This window comes from Ahaetulla prasina, chromosome 7 (assembly GCF_028640845.1).
Source record: "Ahaetulla prasina isolate Xishuangbanna chromosome 7, ASM2864084v1, whole genome shotgun sequence".
Taxonomy (NCBI): Eukaryota; Metazoa; Chordata; class Lepidosauria; order Squamata; family Colubridae; genus Ahaetulla; species Ahaetulla prasina.
The window spans coordinates 102,714,645-102,729,795 of NC_080545.1; the positions used below are offsets into that span (position 1 = coordinate 102,714,645).

Genomic DNA, 15,151 nt, shown 5'->3' on the forward strand with positions numbered 1-15,151 from the left:
AACAAGAGCAGAGGTATGCAAGTACGCACTCGGCCCCCAAAGTGGACATAACCCCATTAGCCAGCAGGAGAACTGGGGAAGAAGGTTCCTCTCCAGCGGGATCTTTCGACAAAGGCCAAAGAGACAAAGGTCCAAAATGGCTCAGCAGATTGGCAGTGTAATTCAATGTATTAACAGAGGGATAGAGTCAAGATCATGAAGTTCTACTACCGCTTTACAAAGCCTTAGTAAGACCACACCTGGAATATGGCATCCAGTCCTGGTTGCCACAATACTAAAAAGATACTCTGGGAAGAGTGCAGAGAAGAACAACAAAAATAATTAGGGGGCTGGAGGCTAAAAGATAGGAAGAATGGTGGCAGGGATTTGGGAGGTCTAGTACCGTGATGGCAAACCTGTGGCAAGCGTCCCAGAGGTGTCACGCAGAGCCCTCTCTGTGGGAACGTGCACCATCGCCAGCTGCTCTTCTGGTTTCTGGTGCGCAAAAACGTCCTGAAAACAGCCCAAAAAACAGGCATGTGCGTGCCGGCCAGCTGGTCTTTGGGTTTCCAGCACTCGGTGCCGAAAAGGTTTGCCATCACTGGACTAGTCTAATGAAAAGAAAGACTAGGGCAGACATGACGGCACTGCTCCAATATTTGAGGGGTTCCTACAAAGATGAGGGGATCAACCTATTTCCCAAAGCACCAAAAGGCAAGATGAGAAACAATGGTTGGAAACTTAGCAAGGAGAGAAGCCACCCAAAACTAAGGAAGCATTTCTTAACGGTGAGAGCAATCAACCAATGGAACAGCTTGCCTTCAGAAGCTGTGGGTGCTTCCGGGCTTTCCAAGAGAGACTGGACAACCATTTGTCTGAAATGGGAGAGGGTCTCCTGCTTGAGCAGGCGGTTGGACTAGAAGACCTCCAAGGTCCCTTCCAACTATTATTATTCTGTTCTGTCCTGTTCTGTTGTCCTGCCCTGCCCTGCCTTATCCTAATTGTTCCGTTTTATTCCTATCCTACGGTATTCCTGTTCCTCTTCCATTCTATTCTATTCTAAATGGACCAAAGACCCAGATGGGCCTTTTGACAGAGAAAATGAGCTGAATGATTGCAGGTGAAATCCAGGTAGTCCTCGCTTAGCAACCGGTCCCTTATCCACCGTCCAGAGCTACCGAAGGCCCAGTTCTGGAGTTCTTATGGCTGCTTCAGCAACCTCTGGCCCCATGTTGGATGCTGGGCAACCCCTTCACATTTTTCACCCTTATGACCCGCAACTGAACTCAACATTTCCATTGCTAAGCGAGGCTATTATAAAGTGAGTTTGTCCCCTTTTACAACCTCTCTTGCCACAGTTGTTAAGTGACTTAGCTTCTCAGAAGGTCGCAAAAGGGGACCACGTGATCTCATGAGTCAGTTGCCAAGCATCTGAATTTTGACCCCGTGATACTGCAATTGTTGTAAGTGTGAAAAACAATCCTAAATCACTTTTTCCAATGCTGTTGTAACTTTGGTCACTAAATGAATGGCTGTAAGCAGAGGACTACTTGTGGGTAATCTTAGCAGGAACTCCTCTGATCTCCTGCCTTTCATTCCTCCTTAATTTGCTGCTGCTGCTTTTTTCCCCTTTCTTTTCTTCTCCCCTCCCCCACCCCCAGCCAAGGGCTCCACTTGGGTTGTGGGGCCTTCGTGGGACGATGGGGTCCTGCGGCAATTAGCAGCGGGAGGGAAAGGCCCAGCAGCCACATTCACACATCCCACACTGAGCAGACTGCAGTCATGTGGGGTGGTTATTTGAGGCTTGATGTGGGCCACAATCTCAGACACCTCCCCCTCCCCCATGGGCTGTGTCGAAAGTTGTGGGCACCCAGCCTTTTGCCCGTTTAGAGGCCGGGTCTCCTGGGCCCCCAAGCTGAACAGCTGCAATTCAGACAAGCCATGAAATCCGGGCTTTGGAAAGAGGAGGCTGGAGGGCAGCTGTCGCCCGACCAGAGAGGAGGGGGCTGGGAGAGGCGAGGGGTTTGGGGGAGGCTGCCTGGCAGCAGGGGGGGCAGCCCAGGCCAGCAGCTGTCCTTTCCTCCTCCCAGCCAGCCGCCCTCTCACCCAAATTCCAGCCCCTATTTATAGCACAGGGGGCCTGGCGGGACAGCCTCCTTGTTCCCGCGTGCAGTGGCCTCACGTTTCGCAGCAGAGCAGCTGCGGAGCGCCCCAATACTGCCCATGTCGTGCCAGGCAGGAGGCACGTCCCTATTGCCAGCCCTCGCTTGGCTTCTGCTGCCTGGAAACCTGCCCAAGAGCTTTCCAACATTTAGCTTGGTTTGTTGGTTAGTCAACAAATTGATAATAAATGGAACCATGGATCAGCATGAGCCCAGTTGGTGCATCAGGATGAAGGGGTCTGGGGGGGGGGGCTGTGACCTCCCTTTCCCTGCCATAGGGCTTCCCCTCCCCAATTTGCAGCTGACCTTTAACCTGCAGCTGAAGGAGCCAGTGGCAGTTCTGCCCTTGTAGATTCCCTGTGCAGGCAGGCAGACAGACACACCGGAAGAGACACGCTTCAGTTCCCCTGATCCATTTGCACGCTCGCTTAACCCGTTGGCCGCAGTAACACCCCGCAATGACCTGTAAACGGACCAGGAGCAACGGTGGCTGGGCGAATGCACCTGCCGGAGCTTTGCTCCCTGGCCTGGGTCAGGTGGTCGTGTGAAGAAGCACCAGGAGGTAGGGAAGAGCTCCAGGCCTAAGCAGGGCACGGGGGACCCTGGTTACGCGAGTGACTCCCGGAAGGAAACATTATTAAACGAGCACGAAGCAAGCCGAGCAGGTCGTCGGAGGGGTCCGCTGGGCCTTCGGCTGAACTGGGAAGTGCGAACCCGGAGGACGCAGGCAGACCCCGTGACCCGATCCTCGGCCGGGAAGGCTTCCAGGCGGGGTCCGCCACAGGGACCAGGCCCGGAGAAAGGCGGCGGCGGCGGATCTGCCCAGTGCCCGCCATGTCCCGAAGCGGCGCAGCGGGTCGTGGAAGGCTCCGAACGCCGCAGGCGGGGGGGGGGTCGCCGGGCCTTTGCATTGCAGCCCTGACCCGGGTCAGAGGCCGCCCAGCCCCGTCGGGACCCCGGTTGCTTTGCACGCGTCTCTCCTCCTAGGAGCCTAAACTAAAAAAAGGGAAGTCGGGCGACGGCGGAGCCGAAGCCTCCGTGGGCGGGGACGGGGCCTGCGCGACGGTTGGGCGGAATCCTGGGGCCGCCGCGCGCAAAGGCCGGGCGAAAGCAACGGGAGGCGGCGGCGGCGGCGGTTTGCACGCAAAGCCTCCGTCCCTGACCGGCCCCGCCCCAAGGGAGAAGCCGCCCCGGCCGGCTGGGGAAGGATCTGGCCCGCAAAATGGGGAAGGGGCGGGCCAGGCGGCGAGCGACGTGGCGGAGGCGGGTGGGGCGATCCGTCCTCCGGGCGAACGTGCAGCGGAGTCCCGGCCGGTGCCCCGCTGTGCTCGCTCAAGCAAGCTAAGAAGAGAAAGACCGTCGTGGGAGACCCGGAATCCTCGCCAGGGACCCTCCGACACACACACACACACACACGAGACCGAGTGGCCTTGGGCTAGAAATTCCGCCTGGAGACCCCCGGAAGCGCCCCGCCTTCTTTCAAGCACGTCCGAAGGCAACCTCCCCCCCCCACCTGCCCTCCCTCCCTCCCTCCCGTCGGAAGCGGCGACCGGAGCCGCCTTAGGGGCTGGACGGAGCGGGCAGGGATCGCGGGGTCCGCCTCCCCCCGCCCCCCTCCCTCCCGCGGGCCCCGAGACGCGGGGGAGGGGCTGGAGGCGCCGCCCGCTTCCTCTTCCCAACTAGGGCGGCCGCCGTCCCCGCCGGGTGTCCAGTTACAGGAGGGCCGCCGCCGCCGCCGCGTCCGGTCGGGGGGAAGGAAGCGGCCAGCGGGGCGCGGCGACCGGGCTTTTCCTCCCTCGCGGACAGAGCAGCCTCCCCGTCCGGTCGGTGAGCTCCGGGGCTGCCCTGGGGACGGGGGTCCCTGGCCCTTCGGCTCGTGCGGCGTGGCTCGCCCGGGGAGGCAAGTGGGGGCCGCGGCTACAGTCCCCGGTGGGCCCCCTCGAGAAAGGGGCCGCCCTCCTTCCCCACCCCGCCGACGCCGACAGCTGCTCAAGGGTCCCGCGGAGGGGGCTCCGAAAATCCCAGTGAGAAGTCCAGATCCAACCTTCTTCACCTTGGGAAGATTGACGCTGGGAACCGGATGAATTTGCTGGCCAAAGTCCTAAAGCTGCTGTTCCAAAAGATTTGCTCCTTTTAGGGTTTTGGATGCCTGAAGACCCGCCCCTCCCCCAGCCTTTGTTTGTCACGGCTGCAGCCCCCCCCCCCCCGGCTGTCTTTGTGGGGACGCCCAAGAAAGGGTCCTGCCCTTCTGGAGCAGAGCTTTCCTAGGGCAGCTGCGCTGGCAGAATCCAGGGGAGATCTGGGGGTTCTCCGGAAATCCTTGGGTGGGGTCTTGCTCCACAAGCAGCATGGGGGGGGCAAGCCTGGACTCCTGTTTCCTGAGGGTGGGCTGGCTGGGGGACAGCCTTTTCTTGCTCTCCAGTAGGATAGGGGGAGGGGTTACGACACTTGAAAATCCTAGGCTGCAAAGGAAGGGCCACTCAAGAAGCCTGTGGATTGAGGAAGGGTCTTCTGGAGGATGTGGAGGGTTGGGACACCTGCTGCCGGGCTCTGCTTCAGACCTGCTCTGAGGAGGCCAGTCACCTGCCCCCCTCCACCAGAAATGCGGGGCCAGCTGTGAAGATCGCCCTGCCCCCCTTCTGGATTGTGGCCAAGCGCAAGGAAGGATGGATTTGGATGGAAGGAAGGAAGGAAGGAAGGAAATGAAGAAATGGAAAAAGGGAGGGAAAGAAGGAGGGATGGGAGGGTGGATGGATGGACGGAAGAAAGGGAGGGAGATGGATGGATGGAAGGAAGGAAGGTTGGAAGGATGAAACGAAGGAAAAGAGGGAGAAGTAAGGAGGGAAGGAAGAGGGGGTTCCTGAGTCACCCCAACTAGAGTGGCTTCCTCCTGCCTGATTTCCCCCCCCCCTCCATCTCCCTCAATTCACACCCGGTGTGAGGTGAGTTCAAGAGGAGGCATCAGGATTGAGGGGAGTATTCTGACTTGGGGCATTGAGATGGTTCTTAAATATAATAAATAATAAATACCCAGCAGGACTTTAGAGGAAAGGGAGGCAGTTCACCACCCCTTGGGGGGGGGGGGTGTCGCGGTGCTCTCTGTCAGAAGCTTCCTCGAGGTCCCTTTTCCGTCCCGGTTGGGCCTCCCCTCCCTCCCGGCTAGGGCACCCACTCACCCTGCGCCTGATGCCAGCCTCACGTGATGGAAACAGCCTCTCTGGCCAAGTGGCTCCTTGTGTAAACAGACAGGGGTGGCTGCAGATCAGCTGGTGCAGGTGGGGGTGGGAGGCCCCACAGGAAGGGAAGCTTTGCCCCCAGAGTCAGCCCTCATGGCAACCTTGACCCTGGTCCCTGCGTCTTTCTCCACAGGCCTAGTGGGGGCAAAGGAGAGAAGGAAGCCCTCAAGCTCTGCCCCCACCCCCATTTCCCGGGCTCTGCCTAGAGGCTGCTGCTGACACTGAGCCTAAATCCACCTTTCCAGGTTAGCAGGATGGGGGGGTGGGAATGGGGAGGGTCTGGCTGACTGGAGGAGCCCCTTGTGTAGACCCACATAGGCTCCTGAACTGTGACCCATGGAACTACGTTGACAAGGGGGCGGGGGGAGAGTCGTATGGGTGGTAAGGGGGGGAGCCCTCCAGCAGAGTCCCTACCCCACAGGATTCCAGTTTGGGGAGCAAGAGAGGAGAAAACGGGGGTCCTGTGATGAGAAATGGTTTCTGGGGAATCCCTTGTAGTGCTGGCAGCCAGCCAGGTGGACGGTTTCCGGGGTCTCCTGGGCTCCCTTGTCCTCCTCCCCAAGGAGGTCTTACCTCCCCCTCAGAGGCAGAAAAGCCCCGGGGGGGGGTGGTAGTGCTGGGGGGAAATGAGATGAGGCAGTGCCCCCCCCACCCCGGTTCCCTTTCGCAGAGCAGAGCCTGGCTCTGGTGCCCCTGCTCTGGGGACTTTTCTCTCCCCCCCGCCATTCCAGCAAGGCCTTTGCCATTTCTTCCCTCACAGCACACAAGAGTGCAGAAGGGCCGCACTCTGCACATGCTCTGAGGGCTCTGCGTGTGGTACTATATTTCTTTCCTTCCAGGATCAGTGGGATTGGAATGGGAGCAGGGGAGGGGAGGTAGTAAGCGAAGTCCCACTGAATTGTGTGAACCTTCCAAGACAAAGCAGCAACTGGGTGAAGACCCCTCCCTCAATTCCTCCTCCCAGGCAAGATGGCGGAAGCCCACCAGGCGGTCGCCTTCCAGTTCACGGTCACTCCGGAGGGGGTGGATTTCCGGCTGAGCCAGGAAGCCCTAAAGCAGATCTACCTGTCGGGCCTCCATTCCTGGAAGAAACGGTTCATCCGGCTCAAGGTCAGCTGGGGGGGGCACACGGGGGAGGGAGGTTCTGGCAAAATCCGGGGCAGCCCCCCCCCTCCATGCCATGGGGTTTTGTGGTAGCTGTTGGTCTTGAGGGTGAGCGAGGGGCCGGACCTTGGCCTGGCTGCCTTCCTGGGAGACCCCTCCCCTTCCCTGGCAGGCCGGGGCGTCTGGGGCTGGATTTGAGGGGTGCCCCACGGCCCACCCTCCTTGCTGGCACCACCCCACTTCTGCGGGGGACCCCAATTGTGTGGTTGCTCGCCCGGCTTTTATTAGGCAGAGAAGGATCAGGCAGGGTCCTCTTCCCCTGAGACATGGGGGGGCCAGGGCATGGAGGCGGGGGCTTCTGGCCTCTGACAGGGCCGATTTCACAGAACAGCTTCCTGACCGGGGTGTATCCCGGCTCCCCCTCTGGCTGGCTGGCCATCACCACCGTGACCGTGGGCAGCACTTGGGCCCACGTGGACCTCTCCAGGGGAGCCATCAGCAGAATCCAGAGGCACCTGCTCACCAGGTGAGCGCCAGTCCTGACCCCTCCTCCCAGCGCCTGGCAGGAGAAGCACTCCAGAGCAAGGCAGCTCCTGGCCCTTTGCAAGGGGGCCTCCTGAGGTGGGGAAATGGGGGGTAATCTGGGAAGACCTGGGGGTCCCATCCTCTCAAGGGCTCAGTGCAGTGTTTGGGGGGGGATTGGAGGGGCAGGGGGCGGGGGAACTCCTGAAGGCAGCTTTGTCTTCCCGAGGCCGTGTCTGGAGGGGAGGGCCTTACCCTCTCCCTCAAGGACCCTGCTTCCCCCCAGGTAGCCACCTCGACCTCTGAGTATGGAAGTCCTCCCCCTCCTTTCCAGCTAAAGGAGCTGTAAAAGATCTCAGAGGTCATCAAGCCCACCCCCACTGCATGTTGCACTCTCCTACACCATCCCTGACGGATCGCTACCCAGTCCGCTTTGCAAACCTCCCGTGAGGGGAAGCCCCCCTCCCTCCAGCCACTCACCTGGCCTGCCCGGGACCGCCATCCAGAAATCCCCCCTCCCCCTGTGTCCTTCCAGCTGTAGCCGCTACTTCAACCTTCGCCAGCAGACCTTGCTCAGTGCCCTGCTCTTCTCCACGGGCGTCTGGGTCCTCGGCATCTGGCTGCGCCGCCAGATGTTGAAGCTGCTGCTCTCCTACCACGGCTGGATGTTTGAGCCCCACGGCAAGACCAGCTTCAGCACCAAAGTCTGGGTGGTGAGGCCCGGCGGTCCGAGTGCGGGCAGAGGGAGGGAAGCCTTGCCCTTCAGCTCCGTGGGGGCTGGGCTGGGGGCCAGGGCCTGCCCCCTCCCCGCCTGACCATCCTCCCCTCGCAGGCCCTGGTGAAGGTCATGTCCGGGCGCCACCCGCTGCTCTACAGCTTCCAGACCTCCTTGCCCAAGCTGCCAGTGCCCCGCGTGGGGGACACCATCCAGAGGGTAAGGGCTGGCTTCCCCTGAGCTGGAAGGGCCTCTTACGGGTGTGGGGAGACGGGGGCGCTGCCTTGAGTGTGGGTTAGGGGCGATGGGATGAGGGCAGGGAGGGGCCCCTAAGTGCGTTCTCCATGTCTGAGGAGGGTCTGCCTGCAGCCCCCTGCTTCTTGCCCCTTCCTGCTGGGAGGGAGGGGGGCATGCAGTGCCCCAGTTGCTGCTTCTGGCTGGGTGGGGCTTGGGAGCCTCCCAGAGTGGGGGCCACAACAGACCCAGAGTGCCACGCCCCAATTTGAAGGGGGGACTCCATATTCCCAGAGAGACGAGACCTCTCCTCCCAGTCCAGTCCAGTCCGTGGGGCTTAAGCAGAGGCTGCCTGAGGCAGTGGGGCTTGGGCTGATGCTGGGGACGCACCAGTCTGACCACCAATGCCCAGCAGTGCCCTGGGACTCTGGGTCCAGGTGGGCCCGTGGAGGGGGGCGCAAGTACTGGACCCCAATGCCCTTTCTTTGCCTGCAGTATCTGGAGTCTGTGCAGCCCTTGCTGGACAAGGAGAAGTTTGAGCAGATGGACAGCCTGGCCAGGGACTTCCAGCAGAAGGTGGCCCCCCGCCTCCAGAAGTTCCTAGTCCTCAAGTCCTGGTGGGCCACCAACTACGTGAGTTCCTGCACCTCCTGACACACAAACATACACTCGGCTCGGCACGGGGCCCCTGGTCCTTGGAGCCCAGGCTGTGGAGGGAGCCTCCCCCAGGAGAGGGTCCCCCACCCTGGCAGCCCCCCAAGGAAGCCCTTCTCTCCCACAGGTGAGCGACTGGTGGGAGGAGTACATCTACCTGCGGGGGAGGGGCCCCATCATGGTCAACAGCAACTACTACCTCATGGTGAGTCTCAGCCGTTGGGGGGCTCGGCCAGGGGGACCCCGGCTCTGTGGGGCAGAGCCTGGCGGGGGCCCTTCCCCTACCTGCCAGGTCATTGGCTGCTCCCTCTCTCCTCCCCCCCCCTCTGCAGGACTTTCTCTACATCACCCCGACGCCCATCCAGGCTGCCCGAGCAGGCAACTCCGTGCACGCCATCCTGAAGTACCGACGCCAGTTGGACCGGGAAGAGCTTCCGCCTGTGAGTAAAAGTTTTTTATTTTATTTTGGGGGGGGGGGCTCCCCACACAGCACTTTCCCAGAAGCTTTCTAGAGGAAAAGGTGCCTTCCTGCCCTCTGGCAAAGTGTACCCGGGCAAAGCCCCCCCTCCCTCCTCCAGAGAGCCTCGCTTCTGGGGGAGGGGGCTTGGCTGGGTTTAGGGGCTTCTTTAGAATCCCCCCCTCAAAACTGAAAGATCCCTTTCTCTGCTGGAAAGAGAAATTCTCCTTGGTGCCAATCGTAGCCCCCCCCCCGCCCCCCAGGGAAAGGACCTTGGGAGGTTTCCCTCCTGCCTCCTCCTCTGCCACCCCCTCCCCTTGCCAGGGACTCTGGTCCTTCTCTGCTCAGACGTCCTAATGCCAGGCTGAGCCCCCCACAGCCAGGGCGCCCAAACCCCTCTGCCTGTTTCTGCCCCCAGGTGATGGCGCTGGGAGTGGTGCCCATGTGCTCCTACCAGATGGAACGGATGTTCAACACCACGCGCATCCCTGGCAAAGAGGCAGGTGGGCGGCGCTGGGGGAGGAAGGGGCCAAGCGTCCGAATTTTGATCACGTGACCCCAGGGATGCCGCAATGGTCATAAGTGTGGAAAATGGTCATAAGACACTTTTTTCAGTGCCATCATAACCTTGAATGGCCACTAAAAGGATGGTTGTAAGCTGAGGATCACCTGTCACAACTTTGACCTGAGATCAGAAACCGACCCAGAGGGGGGAGGGGGGGCTTATGTTCCTTCCTGTCCAAACTTATCACCTGGGAGGAGACTGGCCAATCCTTGCAGGGGCTCCTCGAGAAGCAGGAGAGTTGACCCTTGACCTCGGGGCCCCACACCCTCATTCTCATTTCAAGCCCCTTAAGGGGGGAAAAGGGGGCTGGCTGGTTTGTTGGTCAGCATGGAGCAGAACCGCTGCCAGCCAGAGGTCAGGCCTCATTGGCCTTCAGGGACCACCTGTCATTCATCCCCATCCTCACCCCCCCACCCCAGATTCCCTCCTGCACCTGGCTGACAGCAGGCACCTGGCGGTCTTCCACGGAGGGCGGTTCTTCAAAGTTTGGCTCTACCATGGGGGGAAGCTGCTGCCCCCCCGGGACCTGGAGATGCAGTTCCAGCGCATCCTGGACGACTCCTCTCCTCCGCAGCCGGGGGAGCTGCGGCTGGCGGCCCTCACTGCGGGGAGCAGGTAGCCCGTGTGGGAGGGGTGGCTGGGAGAGGAAGCATTCCCCCCTCACCCGCAGTGGGGGAGTGGGCACGACCACAGGTGCCCACATGCGCCCAGAGCCCAGGCCCACCCTGGAGGGACACGTGGCAGCCAGGGCCCCTCTCCTCCCCCCCTCCAGGGTGCCCTGGGCCGAGGCCCGTGCCAAATTCTTCAGCCGGGGCAAGAACAGGGCATCGCTGGACTGCATTGACCGAGCCGCCTTCTTCCTGGCGCTGGACGAAGAAGCGCAAGGCTTCAGCCCCGAGCGGGAAGAGAGCCTCAGCGACTACGCCAAGAGCCTCCTGCATGGACGCTGTTACGACCGGTGAGGGCATCCCTGGCACGCGGGCATCTGGCTTCAGTTGGGTTGGGATGGCACACAGGGATTATATTTGGTTTGGTTATTTATACTCCGCCTTTGCTATTTTCACAAATTGCTCAAGGCAGTTGAATATATCCCACACTCTTTCCTCCTCCTCCTCTTTTCCCCCACAACAACAACAACCCTGTGCGGTGGGTTGGGCTGAGAGAGAGGAAGTGAGGCCCAAAGTCACCCAGCCGGCTTTCGTGGTCAAGGCAAGACCTTGGTGCTTTAACCACTAGGCCAAACCGTTCCCTCTCCATCCTGGACTCCACTGTTTTCCTTCCAGGGGCTCCAGCCCCCTCCCGGGCTCGGGCAGGGATCAAGAAGGAGGGCGGGGGTGGGGGCGAGAGGACAGCCGGACCTTCTTCCTGTGCAGGGCATCTTGGTCCTGGGAACTCTGCGCCCCTCCCCCTAATGACACCCCTGTAGAGGGGAGGACCGCCGCCTCCTGCCTGGTGGCTTCTGGGGGCTGCTTTGGTGCAAGTGGGCTCTCTTCCCCAGGTGGTTCGACAAGTCCTTCACGCTGGTGGTCTATCCCAACGGCAAACTGGGGGGCAACGCTGAGCACTCGTGGGCCGACGCTCCTGTCATGGGGCACCTCTGGGAGGTGAGCTGCTCTGTCGGTCTCCCTCTAGGGGAGGTCCCTGCCGAGGGCCCGAGAAGGGCCACAGCCTGGTCCATGTCCTCAGGGGACTGCTTGGGGACAGGCTGGCTAAGGCTGATGGGATCGGGAGTGGGAGGCCAGAGCAAGCTGTCTAACCCTAAAGGTGGTTCATCATCTTTCCTTCCTTCCTCTCACTGCCCAGTTCATGCTGGCGACAGACCAGCTCCAGCTAGGTTACTGCAATGGCGGGCACTGCCAGGGGGTGCCCAACACCGATCTCCTCCCCCCGCAGCGTTTGATGTGGGACCTTCCAGAAGAGGTGGGTCTGGTGGCTGTCCAGAGTGGGGCTCAGTGGGAAGAGGGAGGGTTCTCCCCTTAGTACCACAGCCCCTGCCCCTCACCAGAATTACTCTGCCCAGGAAGCAGGTGGGAGACCCCCACAACAGTCGCCATCCTGAAAACATCCTTGTGGGCGGGGGAGGGGTGAAGGTTGTTGAGGGGCTCCTTGGAACAAAGAAAGTCTGCCCAGCCTTAGCTCCTCAGGTAGGATGGGGCCCTTGAGGCCATCCAGTCCAGCCTCCTGTTGAGTGCAGAGATTCCTGTTAAAGCCTCCCTGCCAGAGGGCCTCCTCTCTCTTGGAGGGTTGATGCAAGGGGCAAAAACCTCCCTTGTAGAAAGCTGGCACAGGCTGGCACAACACAGAGCTAGTCTGGGTCAAATGGGACATTGTGGTTGTGGGTAGTCAGGTTGTGGGAACCCCACCGTAAATGGGGGATGCTTTGCAAGCCAGAAGGTGGTTTATTGATTTCTTCTGGTGTCCTCCGAAGAGCGGAATGGCATTCTGCTGGCACAGGGCTCGGGTTCATCCTTGGCTCCTCTCCATTTGGCTGGAGCAATTCACACGGAGGGAGGGAGGGAGGGATGCCCCCCACCGTCTCAGGCTGCCTCTCCCCGCAGTGCATCCGGACCATCGATGCGTCGTACGACGAGGCCCAAGCACTGGCGGAGGAAGTGGACTTCTGCTGCTTCTGCTTCAGCGCTTTCGGCAAAGGTCGGATCAAGAAATGCCGGACCAGCCCCGACAGCTTCATCCAGATCGCCCTGCAGCTGGCACACTTCCGGGTGAGGAGGGGGCCCTGGGCTCTCAGGCCGGCTGCCAAGGGGAGCTGCGGGGAAGCCGTGGCCGTGGCAAGGGTTCTGTGTTCCTCATCCAGCTCCTCCTCCTCCTCCTCCTCCTGCCCCCTTCCAGGACAGGGGCCACTTCTGCCTCACCTACGAGGCCTCCATGACGCGGCTCTTCCGTGAGGGCCGGACGGAGACCGTGCGCTCCTGCACCAGCGAGGCGACGGCCTTCGTGCGCAGCATGAGCGACCCGAACTGCAGCGTGAGCCCCCCGCTTGCTCGGCCCCATCCTGCCCCACTGCAGCCCGCCACTGCCTTTCATGGGGCATTGCGAAAGCCCCAGAGAGCTTCAGGAGGGGGTGCAAACTGGCACATCCCACCCAGCCCCAGGACGAGGGGGGGGTGGGGTGACAGTTGTGGTTCCAGGGGGTCCCACGGATGGCAGCTTGTGGTTGCCCAGCTTTTCTGCTGTGGGCACCCACCGTGGGCAGAGGCCAGAATTAAATTCCAGGGTGCTTCAGACGCAGCTGCCTGGTGCCCCCTCGCCCAGCTGCCTCTCCAGCCTTCTGGCTAGGGGGAGGTTGGGGGTGCAGAGCAGGTGGGAAACTTTGACACCTCCAAATCTCTAAACTTGGGCTCAGTGGGGGAGCATGGAAATTGTGCCCCCCGTGAACGTGGGACCCCCTAAGCAAGGGAAACTCCTTCGTAACTGGAGGTAGATGGAGAGGGGGCTTGCAGTGGGATCCCAACAGAGGCAGAGTCAGGTTAGAGAAGGGGCGGCTGGGGAAAGGTGGCCCAACATGACCTCCAGCTCAGGAGGCGCCTGGAACTGCCCACCTTGGAGGGGCCAAACAGTCGATCAAGCTGGGCATCACCCCCTTCTCTTCCCCACACCCACCCCGGTCTCCCCATAGCCCCTGGACCGGCTGCAGCTCTTCCGGGCAGCGTCCGAAAAGCACCAGCAGATGTACCGCCTGGCCATGACGGGGGCCGGCATCGACCGGCATCTCTTCTGCCTCTACGTGATGTCGCGCTACCTCGGGGTGAAGTCTCCCTTTCTGGACAAGGTGCGGAGGGGGGGTCCTGGCCATGGGGCCCCAGGCTTTGGGGAGGGACTCTGCACCGCGGCCCGCCTGAGCAGGTGCCTGCCTTGTGGGGCTGCGGTTTAAGAGGGAAGGGAAGCTGGCCTTGCTGGGGCTGACCCCTCCTGTCCCCCCCCCCCCATCCACCAGGTGTTGTCCGAGCCCTGGCGCCTCTCCACCAGCCAGACCCCCCAGCAGCAGATCAAGATGTTCAGCCTGGAGGCCTATCCTGACTACGTCTCTTCCGGTGGGGGCTTTGGGCCGGTGAGTGGGGCTGGCCAGCTGGAGCAGGCGGGGGTGGGGTGGGGTGGAGGAGGCTTTGCAGAGGTCCTGGGTTCCCCGGGAGGGAGGGAGGGAGGGAGGGAGGGGGGAGTGCCAGAGTTGGGAGGAGGCGATGGCACCGCAGCCTCTTGAGGGCAAAAGCTGCCAAGAGACTTTTCCCTAAGAGCTCCCTCTTGAGCCCATGCCTGTGGCTGGTGGGCAGCAGGAAGAAAGGAGGTTGCAATGGCCTTGCCCCACACGCTTCGCTGACTTCCCAGCTGCACCAACCCAATCGTGGGGGGTTTTCATCCAAGCATGGAGGGCCCGGCCCCTCTTGGCTTTGGGGATGAGCCAAAATCTGCCCAGCGTGGCCACCTTCTGTTGGAATGGATAGGCCTTTGCCCAGGGAGAGCGCCCTCCCTCCCCTACCCCACGACTGATATGCAAAGGAGGCTGCTTTGGAAGGTGGGGCATGAGAGTTTGCTTCTCTGGACATGAAGAAATGCATAGCCCAGACAGAAGAGCCAGAAAGAGGGAGGGGAGGGGCGGGGAGGGCTATTGAGTCCAGAGGTAGGGCTCTGGCAAGGCACACCAAGGGTTCCTCCTACACCCCTTTGCCTTGTGCCCCCATGCCCAGGGGCTGGTCCTCCGGTCTTAGCGTGGCCCCCTCGGTGTCCCTCCGCCCTGCAGGTGGCCGACGATGGCTACGGGGTCTCCTATATCATTGCTGGTGAGAACCTGATCACGTTTCATGTTTCCAGCAAGTTCTCCAGCCCTGAAACGGTGAGTGTGCCCGAGGAAGGGCTGGTGGGCTGAGGTGGAGGAAGGCCAGTGGCCGGCTCCTTGGAAGGCCCTCACGGGGTTCCTTGGCCAGGTGCCGCCCCTCCTGCCTGCCTTGAGCGATGCCTCTTTTCTCTCTTCCCCCCAGGACTCCAAGCGCTTCGGGGGGAACATCCGTCAGGCCATGGTGGATATAGCCGCCCTGATAGACGTGCAGCCCAGGCGAATGGCCCGCTGAGCTGGGGGGGCCTTTGCCGAGAGCCATCAGGAAGCAGCCGCCAGCTTCAGAGAGGCTGTTCCGGGCATCGTCGAGCCTGGTGCCGGCCGGCCGGCTGCGCCTCCTGCCCTGCAGAGCTGCCCTGTGGGTGGATTGTGGATTTGCAGGGTGTGGGGGGCAGAGTGGTTGCCCTGTGATGTCACTCATAAAGGAGAATTGTTTTGGGGGGACCCCTTGTGTGAAGCCACCTGATTTTGTTTGGGGCGTTCCTTCTTGTGAAGCTTTAGTGGTGGGGCGGAGGCCCCATTGCAAAGGTCAGGCCACACCCGGAGGCAGCCACGCCCACTGGTTCTGCAGAGGCATCTCCCCCCCCCTGCTCCCCAGCAGAAGATGGGGGAGCCTTCGCCCTTGGCAGCCGAGGTCCACTTGCCCTGGAGGGCCCTTCCTGGTTGCCTGGGGG

General features: G+C 61.4%; 1 protein-coding gene across 9 annotated transcripts; it reads left to right on the forward strand.

Annotated features, from left to right (window-relative positions):
- The first annotated feature begins 2,561 nt into the window (after positions 1–2,561).
- Positions 2,562–14,921, forward strand: CPT1B (carnitine palmitoyltransferase 1B). Of its 9 annotated transcripts, none has more exons than XM_058190086.1 (21): positions 2,562–2,703; positions 5,511–5,622; positions 6,138–6,194; positions 6,340–6,487; positions 6,868–7,007; positions 7,539–7,716; positions 7,836–7,937; positions 8,448–8,585; positions 8,734–8,811; positions 8,939–9,046; positions 9,482–9,566; positions 10,048–10,243; positions 10,401–10,586; positions 11,127–11,232; positions 11,432–11,548; positions 12,187–12,351; positions 12,479–12,613; positions 13,266–13,418; positions 13,584–13,697; positions 14,385–14,477; positions 14,623–14,921. In XM_058190086.1, exons 4-21 carry the CDS (start codon positions 6,347–6,349, stop codon positions 14,710–14,712), a joined length of 2,325 nt encoding a protein of 774 aa, XP_058046069.1. In that variant the 5' UTR covers positions 2,562–2,703; positions 5,511–5,622; positions 6,138–6,194; positions 6,340–6,346; the 3' UTR covers positions 14,713–14,921. The 9 variants fall into 9 exon arrangements, with proteins under 9 accessions (XP_058046069.1, XP_058046070.1, XP_058046067.1 ...); XM_058190084.1 differs by lacking the exon at positions 2,562–2,703 and adding an exon at positions 3,685–3,968; XM_058190088.1 differs by lacking the exon at positions 2,562–2,703 and adding an exon at positions 4,903–5,083.
- Positions 14,922–15,151: the final 230 nt, after the last annotated feature.